The following is a 22,694-nucleotide window of genomic DNA, read 5'->3' as shown; positions in this document are numbered from 1 at the left end:
ATGATGGACCCACCGGGGCTTGCCCACGAGGAGGGATGTGGGAAGGAGAAGACAACACTCAGTCAGGAGAGGGCCCTCCCATCTGCCAGCCCAGGGCTGGGTCTGGCTATGAGCTGGAGGAGGTTATCTTGGCCTCCATCAGTGTAAGAGTTGAACGTGATTCCAAAGCAAAACAAAAACATCTCCCCCCGCCTGCCCCCGCAGCCCCTCGATGTTATCGTTTCCCTAATTTTCACCAGATGGGGCTGGTCACAGCACCACGGCACGGCTCCCCGGGCTTCTCCTGCACGGTGAGAAACAAGAGCAAGCGGCCTCTAATGGGGACCAGATGCTGCGCTTCTTATCAGATCCTGGCTGGGGCTGGAAACGGACGTGTTTCTGACAAGGATATTTTGGGGGCTCAGCTGTGATAACAAATGGCAGCGAGTGAGAGGGCCTCGGCGTGACGTGGGGAACACAGGGCCTTTCTTCAGCCACAGACTGCTCCTGCCGGGGCAGCCGGGGCCACGAGCACCTCCACGGGTCCCATGGGCTTGTCCAGCTCTGGGGCAGCCGCCCACAGCCGCCTCGTCAGCGTGCTCCAGCCCCGCAGGGTGAGATGCAAAGCCAGCAGCAGAGTGCTGGGGCCAGGCCATGGTGCTTGGCAGCTCTCCGTCGCTCGCACGTGGCCTGCAGGTTCCTCCGTGCTGGCTCTGCGGGGTCTTGGAGGACACAGGTGCCCTTGATGAGCTGGCAGGTATGGCTGCTCCTGGAGAACGGCCACCACTTTGTCTCTCTTCAACCAGCAAAGGCTTGAATATCTGTCAGCGAGGCTGGGCACAGAGTGCCGACTTCTCTCACCAGCACCTGGCAAAGCCCTGCCGCCCGAGAAGGGCCGTGGCTGCCAGGTGAGCATGGGCATTGCCGCAGGCATTATGGTTCTGCCGCGCACACAGAGAGAGACGGTCCGTGCCCTAGACAATTTACGGCTCAAGGCATGTGTCCAGCAAGGATTTATGTAAGTGCTTAGCTTCACACGTTGTGGATAATCTCCCCGGCTTCGGCAGTGTATTCCTGGTGTAAAGTTTAAGTACATCCATAAATCTCAGCTCAATCAGGATCCAATTCATCTAGTGGGATCCTCCTCGTGCTGTGAGGAAGCTTCCAATGACTTGACCTTTTACCTGGATCAGCAATCAAGCCAGCTTTGTGCATCCCACGACCACAAGAGACGGCTCTGTCCCAGAAGATTCCTTTGGGAGATGAGTTTTGCCGGACAAGCCCAGGCTCTGGCCCTTGCTGTGCCCCCACCCCACAATTTCCCGTGGTCCCATGAGGGCTGACTGCTGCTTCCAGCTACAGGGGCAGCCCCGTCCCCATCCTGTGCTGCTGGCTTCGTGCCTGCTGCCCACACACTGACCGTGCTGGGTGCCAGGATCCAGCCCATGGTATTGAATGGTGGAGGGAGTCACTAGCCTGGGGCTTAAGTCATTGAGCTCTATTTGCCAGAAAGCATGTCTTGCACCTAATATTGCGGGTATTTTTGCTTCTTAAGGCTTAGCTGCTGCTGCTTCACCGGTTTTCATTGGAGAAAGCTCACATTTTACAGCTTTGTTTAAATTACGGGGATTAATGCACAGCCATTCTTTATTTGACTTTTCAATTACCACCACTGGATTAATCCTGCAGGTTCTGCGTTTTCCATCCTCCCAGCTTTTCTGTGTCGTGGCATCCAGCAGTGAGGCTGGCTGCTGGCGGCTGGTGGCCGGAGCGATGCTTGCCCCTGCTCACCCCCAGCTCGCTGGCCGGAGGCCAAGAGCTCCACTTGTGTGCCGCGGGAGGTGCAGGGGTGTGAAATCTGCACTGAATATTTTTGTGCCCATCTTCAAATCCTGGGCAGACATTGCATCCTAGCAGAGACGAACTGTTTGGACAGTTATTTAATAAAACCGTTTGGGTTTGTTGAAATAAATTATAATGGTTACTGGTCCCTGGGCTAGCATTTCAAGCCCTGAATATGAGCTGAGCTTCATTCCAATGTTTTCCTTCGCTGGGCTGCTCAGCTGCTGCCCTGGACCAGCACTGCAGTGCATGTGAAGACCTTTGCTCAAAGCCCTGGGCTGCAAGGAACAGCCTCGTCGCAGCCTCCAGCTCTGCGTGTGCTTTCCAGATCTGATCTCACAGACCTTGCTTTTCCTTCTCTTCCTTTCCTTTGCAGAAGGATGGCTACTCTGAGCTGCAGGTACACAATGCATCTTTGGCAAAAATGAGCCCAAACCATCGTGTCGCATCTTCACTGCACGGGGCTGGCAGACCCCGGAGGATAAAGGTTCTGTGCTAAGGGGCTCCTGATCCACACCGATCCACTCCTGCATGTGCACGAGGAAGGAGGGAAATGCTCTCTGCTTTGCAAGGGAGGGACAGTCAGAGAAACAGAAGCATGAAGGATTTTATTATTAACTTGGATCCTTGGGGTAGAGCCAGGAGGTGGCTCTACGGAGCCAGGGCACTGCTCTACTGCAAGATCCTCCTCAACATATGCCCCGTAGCAGGGGACGGGCTTTGTGCACATGTTCATCTGGCTGGGCTGAGCCTCTGCAGCATTTCAAAACCGCTCACGAGCCCTGCCAGCCCTCAGGAAGCGGCACGCACGGCCTCGGCTGGCAGGAGCCTGCCTCTGGCTTGGCACAGGACCCGCGGGAGGGGTTTTCTCTGCAAGGGGGGCCCTGCCGCAGCCCCCCTCCAGCCCTCTGCAAAGCCGGTGGCTTTGCTTGCTGGCTGGGCGAGGCTGGGTACCGCTCTCCCCTGACTGATGCCTGGACACGGCAATGCCCAGGCCTCAGCCAGGGGAGGAAATGCACTGACCTCCTCCTGCAGCTTAGTTTCTACGGCCATAAACTGGCTGGGCACTCAGAGCCCTCGTGCACCTGTGCACACGTGCATCCCCATGGCTAGAGGGCACTTCCCACAGCTCCAAGCACTGCAGGAGGAGTGGAACGTTCCCCTGGAGCCCTGGCATGGGACAGCCTCTACAGGAGGCTATGCGCAGACCGGGGGGAAGTGCTCCGCAAAACTGCACCCAGCTCTCACACCCACACATCAAGGCTGGGCTGTGCTCAGCTGCCTTCCTGTCTCCAGCATGTAGCCAAATCCTGCTTCTTTAACTTTTTTCTTTTTTTTTTTCTTTATTTTTTCTGTAAGTGCTCTCTTCCCTGGTTGGAACAGAAAAGGGCAGCTCAGTGCACAGGAGAGGGTGGTGCTGGGGACCCCAGCCCCAACAGGGAGGGAAAAGCCTGCAAGGCTTCCACTTTACCTGGGATTTTATCAGACAATTATGGTAGAAAAGCTGGAAGGAGACGGAGACCAGGGAGGCAGAAACCCTTCCTTTGGTGGGGAGGACCATTCCTGCTCACAAAGGATGTTCAGCGAGCTGTGGAAGAGGCAGCGCCACCACCCTGGTGCCCATTGGGGTGAGCCATGCCTGCCCCAAAGCCCCGGTACTTGAGCAGCCCCATGCTGAAATCCTGTTTTCCCCAGCCCCGGTGCCCAAAGCTCCTCTTGCTGCCACAGGGGCTGCAGGGACTGGTACTGAGCAGGAGCAAATGCAGCCCCATCCACAGCCCGGGTGGGAGAAGCGCGCATGTGTGCCGGGCGTGGGGGAGAGCAGCCGAGCTGGGGGGGCTTTGCCGCGGCTCTGGTTCAGGCAGCCCCCTCCCTGCCCCTCCGGAGGAAATGACTCAGGGCTTTTCCACGAAACCGCAGGCTGACAAGCTTGCCGCCTGCCTGGCTGCTCCTGCACACAGAGATCGCTTGCCTGGGGATGTGGGGGGCATCCCCAGGGACGGGGGTGCTGAGCGCAGCGCTGGCATGGGGGAAATCCTGACGGAGAGGGTGATAGTGCTGAAGCAGGAGCTGGGTCTGCTGCCATCCGCCTCGTCCTGCAGCCGCTCAGAGTCATGGCCTCGGTCAGCGCCACGACTTTTCTGCAAAGGAGCTGAATTTCTGGAATAATGGGACACTGCTGGCAGCGGGAAAACTGGGGGCTGTCCGCAGCGGAGACCCTCAGGGTGTGCCCAGTGCTCCCCAGGAGCAGGGTGCAACCCGTGTTGGGGTGATACAGACCCTTGGGATGTGCAGCTTGCCCTGTCTCCTCCTCTTCCTCTCTCCCTCTGTTACCTGGAGGATGCTGGCACCTGGCATGGCTTTGGGACCTGGCTGCCACTTGGCATGAGCCCTGCCAACAGGAAACCCTTGTGGCCCGGGGGCTCAGAAGTGGGGGCTGCCATGCCCAAAGCTGTTTTTCCTTTGATTTGTTGTCCAAAAGCCCCGGAGAGAACAAGGCTGGGGAAAAGCCAGGGCAGCTCACACAGCATGGGCAATGAAAGGGTTTTACCTGTGGCATCCCTGGATGCACCCTGGCCCCAGATGAGCCCAACCTACAAATGGCACCAGTGCACCGGGGAGGGGAGCCTTGTGAGCCAAATTCTTCACTTCTGTGGCCACAGGGTTGCTGCTCAACACCAGCTCCAGCAGCCATGTAGACCCTACATAAACACACACAGACCTGGCCAGTGCTCGCCTGCTCTGAGGGTGCTTCATAAGCCAGGGAAGGCACCGTTCCCGTGACACCCTCCCTGTCCCCAGCACATGCAGGGAAGCAGCTTCCACTGCTATCTGCACGGCACGGTGCTGGTGCCAGAGGGGAAGCCGCACTCCCTTCCGGGAGATACTTGCAATCTCAGCTGGAAAAAAAGGGATCAGGGGTTAGTTCCTGGCCTCAGAGAAGCCATGGCAGAGCCTGCTGGTGGGGCCAGTGTGTCAGCCTGCGTGCCAGCAGTCCACGGGGACGGTCAAGGTGTTTTGTCATCCGATGGTCTCTGGTGAAACCATTGTTTGGAGGCTCCGCAGAGGAAAGAGGATGGACAGAGGGACAAGGCAGGCCAGATGAGAGAGGAGAGGTTTGGGTTTGGCACAGGCCAGGATCTGTGAGGCCAGGCTGCATCTCCCTGGCTTGGATCAGCGTGGCTCCGGGCTCAGGGACAAGCCACCCTGTCCATCGGCTGCTCAGCATCCCCGAAACAGGCCCAGAGAGCCACTGCATCACCAACACCCATGCCACGGGGACCTGCAGTGCAGCAGGGAGATGGAAATCACCACCAGCATCACCCCAGCCATCCGAAGGTGAGGAAGCACTGCAAATCCTTTCGTGAAACAGTCTGAAGGCATCCACATGTATCTACAGCCAAGACTATGCTGGTGTCAGAGACCAAATCCCAGCAAATCCCAGCACACCTCCTCCAGCGCCTGCCCAGCTCAGCATCTCTCCATCCCTGACCACCACTGGCTGTTCCTGCAGTCACAACAGGGCCAAGAGGTCAGACCCTCACGGGGTCGGGGGCTCCCCCGAGCTGCCTGCTCCTGCAGGCCATCCTCCCCATCCCTTGGGAGTCTGGGAGCCTGCAGAGATGCTCGGCTCAAAGCCATTCCCTGCCCGGTGCCCTTGGGGAGGAAGAGATGTCCTGGCTCACCTTTGCAGGCCTTGCGGTCTGTGATGGACTTGCTGAGGTCGCGGTAGAAGCCCTCCTTGCAGTAGTGGCAGTGGCGCCCCGCAGTGTTGTGCCGGCAGTTGAGGCAGACCCCTCCGCTCTTCCTGCCCGACAGCTTGTACAGCTCCATGTTGAAGCGGCAGCGCCGCGCGTGCAGGTTGCAGTTGCAGGCTGCAAGGGAAGGGGAGGGTGAGGCAGAGGCGCAGGCAGGTGCAACCTGTCCTCGCCCCATGCACCGAGGGGGGCAGCTTGCCTCAGTGCTCCTGTGCGCTGCGTGCCCTGAGTAGGGACCCCTCCGGATGGTCCCCAGAACGGTGGCTGTCCCTGCGGGTGCTTGGTCCTCTCCATCCCCACAAAAATGCTGGCGTGGCTTTTATCCGGTGGGGTCCCACTTCCTAAGAGCTGGGACTGGCTGTCTGCTAGGATGTCTGCTTGGGATCGTGCCCAAGAATCCAAACGGGGCGCTGGGAGAGGTGACCGACCCCATGTGCGTGGCACGGACCCCACGATGCGGCTCCGTGTGCCGCGCATGGGAGCTGCTCTGCGTGCTGCCAGGCAGGAGGAGCAAACGCAGCTCAAATCCATGGGGAGGAGGTGGCGGCAGGGCTGACCAAAATTTTGGAGCCCACCAGTCGGGCTGCGGGCCCCCGCTGGTCCCCGGCTGGGCCACAGAGGCGGGGAGCAGGGTAAGCAGGACTCGGCACAGCCGGCCCCAACGTGCCGTCCAGATGTGCAGCATCCACCGCCCCATGGGGCTGGGGCTGGGAGGTCAGCGCGGAGACGGGGCACGTGTAGGGACGGAGCACGGGGGCGACTCAGCTGAAGGCGGGACGGAGGGAGGGGTGCAACAGGGCAGGGGGTGTCCAGCAGCACCAGCTGGGCACCTGCAGCCCTGCTGTCCCCTCTTTCTGTCCCTGTGGGCGGCAGCCCCCGCTGCACGGCACTGCCCCCTCCCCAGCAGCCAGAGCCCAGCCGCTCCGCAGACCACCCTCCTCGTGCCGCGCTGCTGCAGCACAGCACGGAGCAGTGCCGGGTGCCAGCCTCTGCACCAGCAACAGAGCCCCCAGGCTGCTTTTTGTTAGGGCTCTGCCCTGTGTGCACACACGCACACGCACAGGAGCCCACGTAGCGACACGCGCACGGGCATGCACATACGGGTGTGCAAGAGCAGAGGCACACACACGCTCGTGCACGTTTACATGCACGTGTGCACACACGCAAATGTGTGCATGTTCTGTCACGTGTGCACACATCCATGCTTACAGCACAAGCACGTGCACAAGTGTGCATGCTCATATGTGCACATTTGCACACTTGCTGTGTGCACGTACATATACAGACACACAAACATGCATGCACAGATGCTTGCACGTGCCTCCCCCCCCACCCCCACGAGCATGCTGATGTGAACACACACACGTTATTTCTTTCATTAGCCACAGGAACCATGAAGAACCCCCCCCCCCCGCCCGATTCCACGTGTGTGAGATAAAAAGGAAAAGCAGTGCCAGTTCCTGTTTAACACTCTCACAAAAAGATAATGGGAACAAGATTTCCTTCAGCGAAACGTGGCGCCCGCCCCCAGCCCCCTCCCCGTGCTGGTAAATTGAGGCTGGGTGAGAGTTTTTCCAGGCGTACTGTGAAATTCATTAACATGTCAGCCCAGATTTAACTGCTGGGCCTGCTTGTCGTTTGTGTGAAGTTTCCCCCGCTCACCCCCCCGGGGCCGCCTGCCCACCACACCGCCAGGAGCACGCTGAGAGCTTCGGCCCGTGCAGATCAAACGGCCGCCGGCCGCCTCGCCCCCCACCCTGCTTGCCCGGCCAGAGACCGTGCGGGAGGAGAGCAGCAGCAAACCCCGGCCTGGGAACCCTCTTGGAGGCTTAAAGGAGTTGAGCAAAAGCCTGTTCCCAGCCTCGGCACAGGCCTGCACACTCAAACCTCAGCTTCCCCTAAGTTACGAGATTAGTGTAAAAATCACACGGCAGGCACGAAAGCAACCCTTTGGCAAGGCAGAAGGTGCCTTTTGGGGTTTGTGCCTTTTGAGGTCACTTTTTTTTTCCCAGTGCTGGTGAGAAACAGACACTTTTGAAGCAAATTCTCACGTGTGGCTGGATGCTGGGGTGTGACGCCTGAAGAAAGCAGAAACATTGCTGGGTGGTGGGGGTGCTGCTGGCATGGAGGGGATGGGGCTGCACCAGGGATGTGGCTGCACCAGGGATGTGGTGTGCAGAGGAGCAGTTCTGGGGGTAAAGGGACCTCGTTCTTGCCTTGCTCCACTCCAGGAGGGAAGTGCAGTCGGATGGCAGCTTTGCTACCCACCGTGCAGGGTAAGGGCTGTGCCCCCGCAAGCTCCCTGCACGCTCTGGGGAAGCGGAGGGGATGTGAGGGGTGGCAGAGGAGGAAGGTCAGGTAAATGATTCTCCACTCATCACGGGTCCCTCTCCGCCCGTTTAATTGGTGATGGAGTAACTGGCCTGGCCTTTTTGTGTCGTGGCTGGCACAGCCAGCGGCTGGCTTGCTGCCTGGCCGCCCTGCTGGCACGTCCCCACCAGCCCCAGGGCCACCGCTCTGCAGCCACAGGGCAGCACGGCTGCGGTGGCAAAGCCAGCACGGGGGGCCACCAGGAGCTGCCCTGAGGGCACGGGGGTGGCAGGGGCTATGGGGGGGCGGCTCAGTACGGAGATTTGGCTGGGCTTGGCCACGCCAGGACGGGGACGGGCGCACAGCACAGCACCCCCACAACAGGCACCCAGCACTGGTCAGAGCAGACGGGTCCCCCCTCATACTCGGCTAAAAACTTGTGCTGTTCCTCAGCGCTGACTTGGTCGCAAGCTCTGTCTGTCTCCTGTTAATCACTAATTAAAGGCTTGAACGTTCCCTGCTGTTTGGGGTATTAATAAGATTTTAATTGCACAGTTTGGGGCTAATTACGTGGTAGTTCGCTTCCGCCCTTGTACAGTATGCCCAATTAAACAATCATATGATCAATTAAACAATCACAAGATCTAATAATTTGCAATAATAGACTAATTAAACGCCAACACCTTGCAATAGAGCAGCCTCCTGTCCTCCTTTTGATGGTTTTGAACCTCTGCCCGGGCCCCAGCCGCCCCTCCACCTCCTCCTCTCCCCAGCAGGAGCCAACAGTGGAGCCTGGGGTGGAGGGGCATGGGGCTGGGAACCCAGCCGGGGGGCACAGCACGGGCAGCAGGCACGTGGTGGGTGCTGGTGCTGTGGGGCACGAGGGGGCTGGCTGCCCCCACGAGCTCCCTGGGAGTAATTAGTTCATGGAGCTGGCTCAGCGAAACCCTAGACCGGCCGCCGCTGCCAACCCGCAGCGGATTCGAGCTACGCCCCTGCTTTGGCTGGAGGGGCGCCCAGCCGGGAGGCAAGGCTGCACCTCGCCCCCGGGAGGGGGATCGGGGCCAGGGGAGCCCCTCTGCCCTCCCACTGCCCACACGCGGGCAGGGAAGAGCCCTGCCCATGGGGCTGGGGACAGGGCTGGGGACAGGGCTGGGGACAGGGCTGGGGCTGGGAGAAGCAGCTGGGGAAAGTGCTCGGGGAGAGGGGCCGGGGGCTTGTGGGTGGGCTGCCAGGAAGCAGGAGGAGAGGAGGAATCCCGCAGCAGGGAGGGGACGAGGCTGAGCCACCCCAGCCTGTCCCAGGAGCGGGGCACACAAGTGCTGATCCCCTGCACCGCAGCCGGACACCTCGTCCCTGCTTGTGGCACCAGTGTGAAACCCCCCAGGCCAGGATGCTGGGCTCAAAAAGCGGATTTATCAGGGAATTTTGCATCGGGAGCGCTGAGATAAAAACAAGAAAGAAAATATACATGGGAAGGGGGCAGAGGAAATGGGTGAAGCATCGGGGAGCCTGCAAATTCCACCACCACTTTGGGGACTGGCATTTTTGGGTACTGACATCCCGGACTGATGCCCTCATCCCCCAGCCACTCTGCTGCCGGGCCTGAAGCGAAAGGACCGAGGTCCTCCCAGGACTGTGCAGCCCCTTCCCACGGAGCCCCGGATCAAAGTGAGCCCCGAGCATTGTCCCTGTGCTCCGTGGGGTGGATCCTGCTCGTGGAGCAAGGTCTCCCCTTTGTGCCGAGGCAGTGACAATGGGAACAAGAGCTCCAGCATTACCAGCGAGTGGATCAATTACTTCCAGTGGCTGCCTTGCACTAATCTGCTCCCCCCTGCCTTGGGGACAGCCTCCTGACCAGGGGACTGGGCTCCTGGTGACAGCGGGGACCGGGAGCGGGGGGAGGTGGCGCAGGTCTACCAGAGTAACGCCAATGCATCACCTGGGGGGGCTCTGGATGCCAGTGCCCCTGCTGCCGCCTGCCCCTTTGCAGAATTATTCCATGCCAGGCACCGGGAAAGGCGGATCATGCCCAGGGGACGATGGCACTGCTCTGCAGACAGCCCACGTGGCAGGCACAGGGCTGTGCGCCCTGCAGCACGGGGCTGGTGCCTCGCCCTTTGGCCAAGCTGCTGTATCCCTCTCGTCAGCCTGGCTGCGACATCCCCAAATCCGTTTTCCAGAGTGCCATTCCCCCCTGTAACCGCGCGGCACGGCGGCATCCCCCTCCCCACGAACACCGCAGTACCACAATGGGGCACGCTCTGCGCCAGTGCCCAGATCTCAGGCTGCGAGGACTGTTCTTCCTCCGCACTTCCCAGCACCAGCCACCGGCAGAAATTCTCGTGAAATAAGAAAAGCACAATCCACAGGAACCCCGCGGGCTTCCCCGAAACAAGCAGCCACCTGCCTAGGCCTCCGTCCTCCTCCGAAACCGGGGGCTATGTCAGCCTCTGTGCAAACTCCCAGGAAAGCAGGGAGGGGTTCTCCCGGGTCTGGTTATTTGTCCCCAGCCCCAGACGCATGCGTGGCCATCCCAGCATCACAGCGTGGAGCAGGACGGCTGCTCGTCCCCAGCCCAGGCTCCAGCCGCACCTTCCTCCTCCTCCTCCCCCTCCTCCGCCACCACAGGGCAGAGCGGGGCTGGGCGCGGGACGGAGTCAGAAACCCCGCGGTCTGGGCCGAGCAAAGGGAACTTCCCGAGCGGCCTCTCCTTTTAATTGGTGCTAATTGCTGCGTCTGTTCGTGCTGGCTGGGGAGATGTCATTGTTGAAAGGCACAGAGGGGAAGGCTCGGGGAGCTAATCCAGCTTTCAGCCGCTAAGCCCTTTGGAGGCGTGTGATGGAGAAGCTCTTTCAGGTCCCTTCAGAGAGGGCACAAAGCCCGAGAGGGGAAAGGGAGAAAGAAGGGGATCGAATCAACAGGAAAAAACACTTTCACACGCAGCTTGGCTACGGGCCTTTGTGTGTGGGGCTTGTCAGGGTGTCTTGAAGGGACCGCTCTGCGCCCCCACCTCCTCCCTGCCTTTCTTTTCTCTCCTTCGATTATCTTTTCAGCCCCATCTGCCAAAACGGTGACCTGGCTGGGGGCAGGGAGGGCTGCAGCAGGGATGTACAGGAGCAAGGCCTCACACGGGACCCCCTGCCCCAGCCAAGGATGGCCGGGAGCTTCGCTAGCGCTCCCCCAGCCCCAGATCCTTCCCCCGTGTCTCAGGCCGGGGTCTGCTCCAGTTTAACCCCCCTGGAGCTGGCAGAGCCTCCTCTGCACGGCCGCGTCACTCAAACAGAGGTCACGGTGCCGACGATGCGCCCCGGGATCCCACGACTCCAGACACCAGGGTAGGGGCTGGGGTCCTCCTTTTGGCCCTCACCTGAGCCTTCCCCAGCCATACCTACAGGCACTGAGGGCAGGGTGGGGAGCAGAGGCGGTTTCCAAGTTTTGTTCCAAAATTTGTCTTTCTGAGACAAACGGGGAAGCACCGGAGCTGACACATTCCCACAGGGCACGAGGTGTTTTTAAAGCATCAGCTCAGACACTTCATTTGAATCGACTGCCTTTTTAGCCATTCTCAGAAGAAATCCTCTGCAACACATATATATTTAAGCCGACAGCTGGGATCTCAACAAGACATCGATCACAAATACTAACAAGTCCCTCTGACCTCTGGCACATCCAGTGAGCCTTTCAGGGACTGATTGATGGTATGGCTTCCCTTGTCTCCATCCTCCTGCCACCCCCTGGGACCTGGGCTCTGGTCCAGGCAGAGCGAGAGGTTGTTCCCCCATCTCCCAGGGCTTTGCGGGGCTCTGGCATCCCTCACCCTGCACAGACTAGGACAAAAGGCAAAAACCTCCACAGAAACCCTATAGAAAAAGATTTGAGAGTGGGGCAGGAAAACAATGTGGGTTCAACACTTGTGAAAAGTTTCCGTAGATTACAAGTGTCTTTGACTCACATAAACCTTTTTAAAGAGAGATGAGCTAAAACCACTGCACACAGCACCGTGCCAGACCAAGTGAGAAGGATGACAGGCTGAAATGGGGTAGCTCAGATATTTCCTTAACCCCTGCTGGGTGGGTAAACCCAGCCGCTGCCTGCTCCCAACCCAATGCAGGTGACCTCCGTGGTTCCCCTGGGGACGAGCAGCTCGCTGCCCAAGGCAAACACCCCTTGCCGACACAGCTCGGCACGCTGCACAGTCCCCGTGTGTGCCGATGTGCCAAAAAAAACACCGTGGTGCCTTTGGAGGGTTTGGGTGCAGGTAACCAAGCAGCAGAGCAGAGGCAGCAGAGGCTCAAGCCCATGCCGGGCACGCACGCTCAGCCCCACGGCCGCATCCCTCGGGTGCTCAGGGGTCCCAGCCTGAGGGGGTCCCAGCCTGGAGGGGGGCGCAGCGCGGTGGCGGGGGGGGGGTCACTTACCCAGACACTCGTTGGCCTCGCGGGCGCTGGCCCGCTGCCAGGGCCGGTCGTAGTGGAAGGGCTTGCAGCGGTCGCACTCAGGCCCCTCCGTGTTGTGCTTGCAGTCGCACACCAGCTTCTGCTCCTTGTCCTTGACGCAGCGCGAGGCGTGCCCGTTGCACTTGCAGCGCCCGCCGACCTGCAGCTCGCCCACCGCGTAGTAGTAGGGGGCCGCGCCAGTGCCCCCCTCCTCCTCGCCAGCCTCGCGGCCCCCCAGCTCCCGGAACTGGTGGGGGCGGCTGAAAACCACCCTGATGTCGGTGGCCGTCACCCAGTCCTGCAGCACGGGGCTGCTGTCGAAGTCCTGGGCGGAGGGCCGCCCGTCGAGGGTGCTGAAGGCGATGAGGCCCCCGGTGAGCGGGTAGAGGTCGGTGAGGCCGTCGGTGCAGAGGGCCTCCTGCTCGTTCTGCTTGGTGACGGTGGCTTTGCTGGGCTTGCCGTAGATCTTGCGGCACTGGGAGGAGTAGTACTGGTAGGGCACCCACGTCTTGCCGTAGTCCATGGACTTGAAGATGGCGGTGGACTCGGGACGGGGCGAGCAGAACTGGAGGCTGACGTAGACCACCTCGAACTTCTTGCCGAGGGAGAGGGTGAGGGTGACGTTGTGGGGTGAGTGGTGCAGGGTCTCCGAGCGCCAGCACGTCATGTTGGAGGCGGTGTTGAGGTCGGTCAGGTAGGCGGGCGGGTGGGCTTTGCGGGGGTCGGAGGCATTGCAGTGCCGCGTCGGAGGCTTCCCGCAGGTGCTAGAGGCGTGCACCTCCTTCCCGAAGGCTGCGTTGACGAACTCGGGGATGCAGCGGCGAGGAGCTCCGCTCTCATCGTAGCAGGGGTCCGGGGGGGTCTGCTGGGCCACGAATGGATTCACCGCCTGGGAGAGGCGCAGCATGCTGGTGGTGAGGAGCAGGCGCAGGAGCTGCAGGACCTCCATCCTCCTGGGGCCAGGGGAGCGGCTCCTCCCTGGGACAAGAGCACACAGTGAATCGCAACCTGGTGCAGGGGACTGGGGGGCCAGGGATGGCCCTGACACTCAGGCCCCTCAACTTGTGCCCATTCCCGCCCCGTGCCTACCCATGGAGCATCTGGGGAGCGGGGCAGGGAGGTCGTTAGCTCGTGGTGCCTTATTTACAGTGTCAGAATGAGGAGGTCAAAACCAGTTTCCAGACCTTTCCTGTAAAAACACCTCCCAGGTCTCAGGCAGGGCAGGGATGTTCACACCTGCCTGTGGCTATCAGGCTTTCATGCACAGCCCTGAATGCACAAGGTGATGCCCCTGAGCTGAAGCAGATCGACTCGCCAGCAGGACCATGGAGATGGGAATTAGCCCTGTGACACTGTCACAGCTGGCTGAGGCCACAACCCTATACCTCTTTGCCTTCCTGTGACCTGGAGCATCAGGCGTCTCTCTTGCCTCTGACCCTGAGAGGTTTATGAGCCTGTAGCTGTCCAAATCACACAGCCACTCATCCACAGCTTTCCCACTGGCAAGAGGTCACTTCTGCTGCCTCTTCCCCACAAGAACAGCCCTCACTGTGGCACGGCCAGGGGAAGACGCCCCTTACCCCCACAAACCCAGCCCCTGCACCCCTCAGCACAGCACTGCAGGGCCTGGGGGTCCGCGTCGTGCCAAACTGCTAAAAGGGGATCCTCCTCCCTGCCCAGCCCGGCTGCCAGCACCGATGCCCAGTTCCGAGCCGGCCGGAGGGAGTGGGGAAGGCGATGGCAGCCTGTCCCCAGAGACCTCCCTGACACGGCCGGCCCTGCGCTCTGCTCCCCCCGCTGCTGATGGCAGGGGAGGTTTCTGCTGCCGAAAATCAGCAGCTACCTTCGTGGCCTGCATCTCCCCAGCAGGCGCATCCTCTGTGCTCCGGGGAGCCTTTGGGGGGCACCCCTGCGTGTGGCTCGGAGGCTGGGCACCCAGCAGAGTGCAGGACAAGGGATACTGTCCCCAGGGTGCCCAGGGTACGGGGAACCCCCTGCTCCAAAAGCAAAGTGTGTGGGCGAGTGCTGTGGGAGCAGAGGTGGGCGTGGGGCCCCTTCCAGAAAGGTGATTCTTAAACCATGCCCGAGACCATGCCCGAAGGCGGGTTCCTGTGGGCAGCAGGGACGTGGCTGTCACTGCAGTGGACACACTGTGCCACCCGGTGTGCTGCAAGCACTGCTGCACTGGGCTGGAGCCGGGGGATACGCGTCTCACCCCAGACCCTCTTCTGCCCAGGCAGACTGCAATGAGAATATGACCGAGTGTCACCACCCCGACCCAGAGTGATCCACCTGCAGCTCCTGTCCAGGGGGCATTCCTGCTGCCTGCACAACACCTGCAGTGCCCGGTGAGCAGGGCCTGGGGAGTGGCGACACCAGGAGATCAAGGACCTGCACACAGCAGGGACAGAAACGGAGCACAGGTGGCACTGCCAGCGCCCCACCGCCTTCAGCCACGTTTGCACCATGCATGGCAGGTGAGCACCCTTGTGTGCCTAGGCTTCCACAAAAAAAACCTTTCCAATCGGGGAATAAAGACCAAAACTCCCCTGGAGGTGCAAAATCAACTATTTCCCCCTGCAAACTTAACAGCTTTGTGTTACGGAGGGCAGGAAGCAAACCAGGTGCTCAACAAGTGCTGAACTGCAGCTAAACCTCGTTTCAAGCCCTCTGGTGCAGGATGTCAGCCTGTCTGTCTGCCCGCACCCTGCAACAGCACCACGCCATTTGGCAGCCTAGTCTGTGGGTATCGCCTGTGTGCGAGGGACAATGGTGAGAGCGTGGTTCTTCCTCGCAGCCCTGCCTCATCAGGACAGCCCCAAAGGGACAACCTGTGGGAAAAGCTCGGAGCAGGGGGGAGAGAGCAGAAAGCCCTGGTGACGATGCCCCAGCAGCCAGGAGGTCCATCCAGCTGTCCAGGACAGCTCTGGTGGCACCCTCCAGACCCTGCCCAAGGACGTCTCCTCCACCCGCAGCCGCATCCTGCTCGGCGTCCCCAGATGCAGCCTGAAAATGCTGCGAAACCACCCAAACCTCCAGCGTGTAATAACCACGCTGTCGGCTGGGATCCGGCAGCAGAAGCTGTGGGAATGAGCCCAAAGGCTGCTGCTGGGAGGAGGCCAGCCATGGACACGGCTCCGCTGCTGCTGCCGGGGGCCGGGCCCCCTTCCCCCCCCCCATCCTGCATCCCCGCACCTGACGGTAGCCAGGGGACAAGGCGGAGGCGCTCAGCCTCAGGGCTGGGTTAGCACTGCCCTTGGGGCGCATCGGGGGTGCTGGGGGATGGGAGATCATCCTGCACTGCCTCCTTGCCACCGACACCCATGGGGAGAGGCTTTCCCTCCCGTGCTCTGTGGTTTGGTGCCCAAATTTTGGGGCTCTGCTGGGGAGGAGCCGCTCGGGAGCCAAGGCTCCGGCATTTGCCGAGTGGCGTGTCGGCGCTGCGGAGGCACCGCGTGAATGGAAATCATTATCATCCTCGAGACCACACACATGCACACACACGCTCCGTGCACAGCTCACCCCATTATCCTGCTGAAAGGGAGCCGGGGACGGTGGTCTCCGCGGGCCTCACCTCCGTATCGGAGAGGAGGGCAGCTGCAATCTGCTCCCTTTTATGCATATTCAGCGTGACCCCTGGGCTGCCGGCAAGCTGCCAGGGAGGCCCGGCGGTGGGTATTTCTCTCCCAGCCCCACCTGCCCCCCTTCCAGTTCCCATCTTCAGTGCCTCCGGTCCAAACCAAGTGGAGACACCGCTCCCCGAGCGAGGGAGAAGGCGCTGAGCCAGCCCGAGGCACAATCGGCAGCACCGCTGACCCCGCGCCGGACCCGCCGGTATCCGACACCAGACCCCGATGGACCCCAAGGCAAGGAGAGCCCTGTGGGTGAGGGTGTCCTGGCATCTTCCAGCCGGGCTGTGACAGCAAGGCCATGGCCGGTGGCCACCAGCTCACGGCCACTGCCGTGGGCTGGCAGGAGCGCAGCGGCGCAGGGCTCGCCCTCCCCGAGGAAGCGGCCACCACCCCAGCTGCCGCCGCCGCGCTCCTCCCCAGCAGCGGCTGCATTTTTGAGGTGGGCGATTTCCTCACTTCTCTGTTTGGGGAATGCTAATAGCTGTGCGGTTTGGAAGGAAGTCCCGATGCCTTAACACTCAGAAGTGCTTTTCGCTTTAAAAATTAGCTACTACGTACAGCACCTCCACACCCCTTCTCCCCGGAGCAGCCGCCTCTGGAGGCGCTGGCGGTGGCTCCCTGTCACCCCAGCCCTGCCACAGGCTCCCTGGGGTGACGCTGCCACCCTGCCACCTCCTTGGGAGGCTCCACGCCGCCAGCCGTGCTGCGTTCGGGTGCTGACCTGAGCTCTCGGTGCCTATCGGTCCTGTTTGAAACACTGAACGCCCAAAGGCAAGTGCAGCAGGTGAGCCAGGACAAGAGGAGCAAACTTCCCCAAATCCCGATCCCGGTGCCTGCACCAGGCCCAGGGTCACCGCAGAGCAGCGCAGGGCAGCGGCAGCTTTGTGGAGGTAATTATGGGATTAAGTGGAACAGCACGGGGAAAGGAGGGAAGGGGGTTATTAGTCAGATTTGATCCCGGGACCTTTGCGGCACTAGAACAGCCTTCTCCAATTAAAGCAGCGGGGGAAGCCGCGAGCGGCCCGAGTGATGGCCGGCCGCACGCTGCAGCCCGGCCACCGCAGCGGGCCACGGCGTGTCACTTGCAAATCCCCTCGAGGGTGCGTTTGAGGCCTGAGTCATGCGCTGAAAAATGTAGCTTCAGCAAGGGCGGGCACTTGCTGCGGTGGAGCTGGGAGGACAGGGGAAGGGGCTCCCTTCTGCCAGGGCCCTGCGCTGCCGGGCAGGGGGGAGCAGCTGGGCTGTCCCTGTGGGCCATGAGCACGGTGCTGGGCTCACCCAGCCCTCCTGGGGAGAGCGTGAGCCTTGGTTTGGTCAGGGGATGCTCAGTCCCTCCCGGGTGGCAGCACTGAAAGCGCCCCTGTGGTGTGACACGGCCACAGAGCAGGGGGCAGGAGACACCTCAGCAGGGCCCAAGGGACCCGAGCAGATGAGGGGGATCCAGCTAAATGAGGATGTGGGGACTCGATTCAAAGCATTCAGATAGGGCCAATCCACACGGCCAGCTCTTCCCAGAGCTGTGCTGGCCTCGGCAAAGCCCCAACAAAGCTGTGCTGCCTGGCTCAGGTGCCTGCAGAGCAGACAACTGATGTGCTCAGACAGCACTCAGGAAAGCTGTAAATGGGCACACACCACCAGAGCACGTCCCTTAAATGGGATATAGCTACCAACACTTGTGCATTACCACCTCGTTATGAGCCCCTGCTGACGATAGCATCCCCGCTCCCTGGCCGCTCGTGCTGCAGGGGCAACCCACGGAGGGGCTGCCCCAGCCCCACAGCCCAGGGAGCCGCCAGGCCCCTGGGCTCCTCGCCCACCCCTCCGTGCCCACCCGCCGAGCCGGTGCCAGCTGGGGGGCTCTGGGCCCTCCCAATGAGAGGAATGCGTCAGGACCAAACCGGGCTCTGGACACGGATAAATCGTTCCATGTGTCGCTGGGCTGAAAACACAACCGAGAAATATTTAAAATGAAAGGAAAAACCCCACGCAGCCAAGGCGCTGGGACTGAGCTCGGCTTTCCGGCAGGAAGGAACGAGGCGGAGGCGAGCGTGTGGCACTGGGGAGAGGCCGGGGACGCGGGCGCTGGGGTGGCAGCGGCGGGGCCGTCGGGCTCCCAGCCCACACCAGACACGGCCGATGGCTCCTGCGCGGCCCTCACGGCACTACAGAGGCGCCTCACGTTCCTGTCTGAGCCCCCTCTCTGTCCATTTCTAAGTTAAATATCAGGAGGCTATAAATGCGTAGGGACACACATCTGCTCTCGCTCGTGGAGCCGGGCGCTCTGTGCGGCCCCTCGGGCTTTCAGCCTCTGCTCCACAAAGTATGTGCGACTCGTGGGCAATTACAAGGCGGCGTGTTCCCGAGGCAGGCACTCACGGTGATAGATATTGCAATGCACTCTGGCAGGCCAGAGAGAGCATTACACAAGCCATATGATACTCCAGCGGTGCCAGGAGACGCATACAAATTACACTGCATGCAGGAAAGGATGGGCCAGATTCTGACCTCAGCCCCTCTGGCATCAGACAGAAGCAGCTCCATTCAGAACAGGCCAAACAAGACGTAAGCGACTCCATTCAAATTTACACTGGCATACCTGTGGTCAGCATCTGGCCTGGCTTGAATTAACTTCGGCCTGACATTACAAAAGGGTGAAACGGAGCCCAGATTTCCTAGGTTATCGAAAACAAAAAGAGAAATCCACCCAGAACCAAACCGTCGCGAGGCTGCTCAGACATGTGCGTGAAGTTGTCAAAGACGGGATGCTCGGACGCATCACCCGCTCCCGATCTGGTAGCTTCCCCCTGGGAGGATGGGCCGGGGCTGTGCAAAGTGCCGCAGCCTCCCTGGGGTGCCCTGAGCCAGCCCCGCCCCCCGACAGCCCCGAGCGGAGCCGCCGCTCTCCCCAGCGGTGAGATTTACGCACGGTGGTGTCCGCACACCGTGGAGCTGAGCCCATCTCGCTGCGACATTTGGTTTGTTGCACTGCTGGGTGAGGGCTTCCCAACGGTGCCAGCTGGAGATCTCCTCCTTGCCCAACAGAATGGATCCAGGAGATCCGCAGCCTTGCAGGAGCAAATAGCTGCCTCGACGCTGCCCTGTTGATTAACCCCCGCCACGACTCGACTGGTTGCTTTCTGTGGCGCTAATCCCATCCCAACCCCCTAGCCCCCTTGCACATTCCTGCCTTGCTGCTCGCTCCGTCACACGCTGCCGGGAGAGCCCTCGGTGGGCAGGGGCTGCCCCCCGCTGCCCTCAGCGGGGGCACGGGACCGGCGGCCCCATCGCAGAAGCCCTCGTGGCTTCTGCCCCTTCCCACTCCATATGGGAATAAAGCGATCTGGTTTCCATAACGTCCCTTGTTGCCTTTTCATAACATGCCGGGCACAGATGTTGAAAATAGTCTGGATGAATATTTAAAATGGTATTCAGAGATGACAACATTTGGCCAGCTTTGAAAGATCTCTCACATCGGGTACGGGATGGCTCACGACAACGGGGCCGGAAACACACTGCACTCTAACATCTCGTTTTTTCTCCCTGGCTATTGGTACAATATTTCATGCCCCTGGTGTCACACAGCCTGTTACTGCTTGAGTGCCAGCCAAGTCTGCAGCATTTGGAAGAGGCTGTCACGTACGTTTTTAACATCACGGGGCAAAGCGGAATATGGAAAATCTGTCGCATTTCCATACCGAGCGCAAGTGTCCTGCGCAGGCTCGGGGAGGGGCTCATGGGGGCACAAAATAATTGCTTCCTTATGGAGCAGGGCCTGGCTAAGAGGGTGGCGGAACAGGAGACGGGGGTGCTGCGAGCACCCTCGGCGCAGTTGGCTGCTTCTTTGGCGAAGGAAGACCGAGCCATTCCGGCACACGAGCACATGTCCCAAGGCCTGCACTGCTGCTCGCCTCCTCCTGGGGACCCTGCTCTGCCCTGTACCTCCTCCGGTTGCTGCCCAAAAGGGGCCTCTGCAGCAGGCCCTGGCCCAAGCCTCAGGTGCCAGTGCCCCAGGGGCAGCACCAGCGCCGCTTGGCTCGGGCTCTGGGGCCTCCTGCCTCTCTGCAGGGCTCCTCGTTGCAGGCCACAGTGCACTCAGCTGCATCCCTGGGCCTGGATCCTTCTCTCCCAGGCTGCAAACTCACCTTGGCTGCTTCCAAAGCCAGCATTGCACCTGTCCTCTCCTTGACAGAGACCTACCTCGCCTTCCTCCTCCTGCTTATGCCCACCGGCACCTCTGCCGTGGGGCTGGGACCCCTGCAGCCCACTGTGCACCCAGCACTGGGACTGCAGGACCTCCTGTCCCCTTGCCAGCTCGCTCCACCGGGCGGTCAGGAAAGCACAGCAGCTCCCTCTGTTTTATAGAGGGAATACTGCAGAAAATAAAGGTGCCCACCATCCATCGAGCCACCTTGAAGCGAACGTTTGAAGCACGGCTCAGGCCACTTCCCCACTGCACTGGTTACAGGGCACGCCGATCCCTCGGAGAGCGGAAGGATTTGTGAGTTGTGGGGGAGCAGAAGGACGGGTGTCATTTCCAGCCGTCCGGGGTTTGCATGTCCAGGTCTGGCCTCAGTATCATCTGAGCCCGACTACGGGTCCCACAGCCTGGCTCTTGTCTCATCTACTGCCTGGACACATCCACTTGCAAGTTCACCCCAGTGAGCTGAATGCACACACGGGCACTGCCCCGCTGCCCGGCGGGACCTCTGTGTTGCCCCTGCTCCTGCCCAGGGCCTTCCTCACCCACCCAGCTCATGGGCATGCTGAGAGCCGGGCTGTGCGGGACTGCTGAGCACCACGTCCCGCAGCACGGCAGTTAGTCCTTCCCCCAGTAAAGGTATTTCCATCCGCCCACTCTCCGGCAGGACGGGGAAGCCAGGGGAGGGACAGCATTTTGAAGAAATGAGGGTTCAGCAGTTTATCTCCGAGGCAGAAAGGCAAACCCACCAAACGCAGCCGGGCTTCCCATCTCCTCTCCCTGCCCCATGTCCCGCTCACACACACCCCCCCCTCCGAGGGCAGCCACGGTCTGGGGCCGGCGCAGGGTGCGGGGGTGCCGAGGGGGTCTCACGCTGCCCTCAAAGCGAGGGGGCTGAGCGGGGGGAGCGCTCCCCGGGGGGAAGCCACCCTCCTGCACAGGGGTGCCCCGGAGGTGGCCGCACCGGGATGGGGCAGAGCCGAGGTGCGGGGCCGCGTTGTGCCCGCGGGGGGCTGCGGGACGGGCACCGCACGCGTGCCCCGTGCCCCCCCCACCGGGGCTGACACCGCGGCAGCCTGGCTCGGCTCCCGCACCGGCGGCGGAGCGCGCCCCCCCCCCCCCCCCCCCGGCAGCTCCGCAGCGGGGCTTCGTGCAGCGCCGCGCACCCCCCCTGGCCCCCCGCCCAGGGCAGCGGCAGCGAGCGGGGCCGAGCCGGGCCGGGCCGGGACAAAGCGCCCGGAGCTTTGAGCCCGGAGCTCGGGCCGTGCCCGGTTGCGGGCGGCACCCCCCCCCACCCCCCCCTCACCCCCCCCCACCCCTTCTCCGTCCCATTTTTTGGCGAGCCCGGAGCCCGGCTCGAAAGGATGAAACGGGAAAAAAAAGGGCGGGGGGGGGGGGGTTGGGGGGGGTTGGGGGGGAGAGAGAGGGAGGAATAAAAGGCAGCGAGGGAGGGAGCGGTGGGAAGGGAAGCTGCTCGGCGGGGCCCGCCGTGCCGGGAAGTTGGAGGAGCAGCTTACCGCGGCCGGGCAGGTAGCGGGCTCGGTCCGGCGGCAGGTCCGGGGCCGCGGCGGCGAGAGGAGCCGGGGCCGCCGCAGCAGCGCGGGCGGCAGGGAGCGGGGGCCGCTCCCCCTTCCCTTGGCCGATGGCAACAGGAAAAAAAAGAAAAAAAAAAAAAAAAAAAGAAAAAAAAAAAGGAGGGGGGTAGGAAAAAAAAATAAAGAAAAAGCAATAATAACAATTCGCCAGGAAATAAAAAGAGAGAAAGCAAAATAAAGGGAAATAGTGCCAAGCGGGAGTGCTGCTCCGGCGGTGCGGGCGGGTCCCCAGCGCCCGCCCGCTCCGCCGCACTGCCCGTGTCTGCTCCGGCTGCGGGAGGCGGCAGGGAAGGAGGGAAGGGAGAAACCGAGAGGAAAGGGAAAAAAAATATAAAAAAAAAAAATAATCTAGAAGTGGAGAAACTGAGCCCCGGCCGCTGCCTGGAAGCGGAGTAAAAAGGCTCCAATAAATCCCGGGTTGAAAAGAAGGGAAAAGTCACCTCCCCGAGGAAATCAGAAGCAGATTTCGAGCCATTTAATCACATGCAGGGAGGTGTGTGTGCGTGTGTGCGCCGCCCGCCGCGCCGCTGCCAGCCCTGCCTCCGCCCTCCCGCGGCCGCGGCCGCCCCGCCGGGAGCGCAGCGCAGAGCAGCGGGCCGGGAAGGGGCCGGGCGGGGAGCGGAGCGGGCAGGGGAGAGAAGGGAGCGGAAGGGAAGGGAAGGGAAGGGAAAGGAAGAGAAGAGAAGGGAAGGGAAGAGAAGGGAAGGAGCGCAGCGCCCTCCCCGTCGGGGCACCGAGCCGCTTGCCGCCCGGCCCGAAGCGGGGCAGGTGGGAGGCAGCGCTCCCTGCCCCCCGGAGCCCCGGGCCGCCCCCCCGCTGCCCTGAGCCTGGGACCGGGCTGTGCCCATCCGAGCTGTGCCCATCGCCCTCCGGCCCGGCTGAGAGCGGGGAGCGGGCAGCCCCAGCAGCCGAGGGCTCAGCTGGTGCCGCAAGGGAGGTGG

The 22,694-nt window shown here is 61.5% G+C and overlaps 1 protein-coding gene across 1 annotated transcript in view; it reads right to left on the bottom strand.

The window, feature by feature from the left end:
* Positions 1-22,306, bottom strand: part of NTN3 (netrin 3) — a 29,871-nt gene extending 7,565 nt beyond the window's left edge. The window contains exons 1-3 of the mRNA XM_040574337.1: positions 21,676-22,306; positions 12,311-13,306; positions 5,508-5,696 (exon numbers count right to left, since the gene is read on the bottom strand). Of these exons, the coding sequence (XP_040430271.1) occupies positions 5,508-5,696; positions 12,311-13,277 (1,156 nt within the window). The 5' untranslated portion in view covers positions 13,278-13,306; positions 21,676-22,306. The remainder of the gene's footprint in view (positions 1-5,507; positions 5,697-12,310; positions 13,307-21,675) is intronic.
* Between the last annotated feature and the right edge of the window lie 388 nt (positions 22,307-22,694).

The sequence above is a fragment of the Cygnus olor genome, chromosome 15 (assembly GCF_009769625.2).
Source record: "Cygnus olor isolate bCygOlo1 chromosome 15, bCygOlo1.pri.v2, whole genome shotgun sequence".
Lineage (NCBI taxonomy): Eukaryota > Metazoa > Chordata > Aves > Anseriformes > Anatidae > Cygnus > Cygnus olor.
Note: the sequence above shows the minus strand (reverse complement) of the source record. Positions and strands in the feature narration are given on the sequence as shown.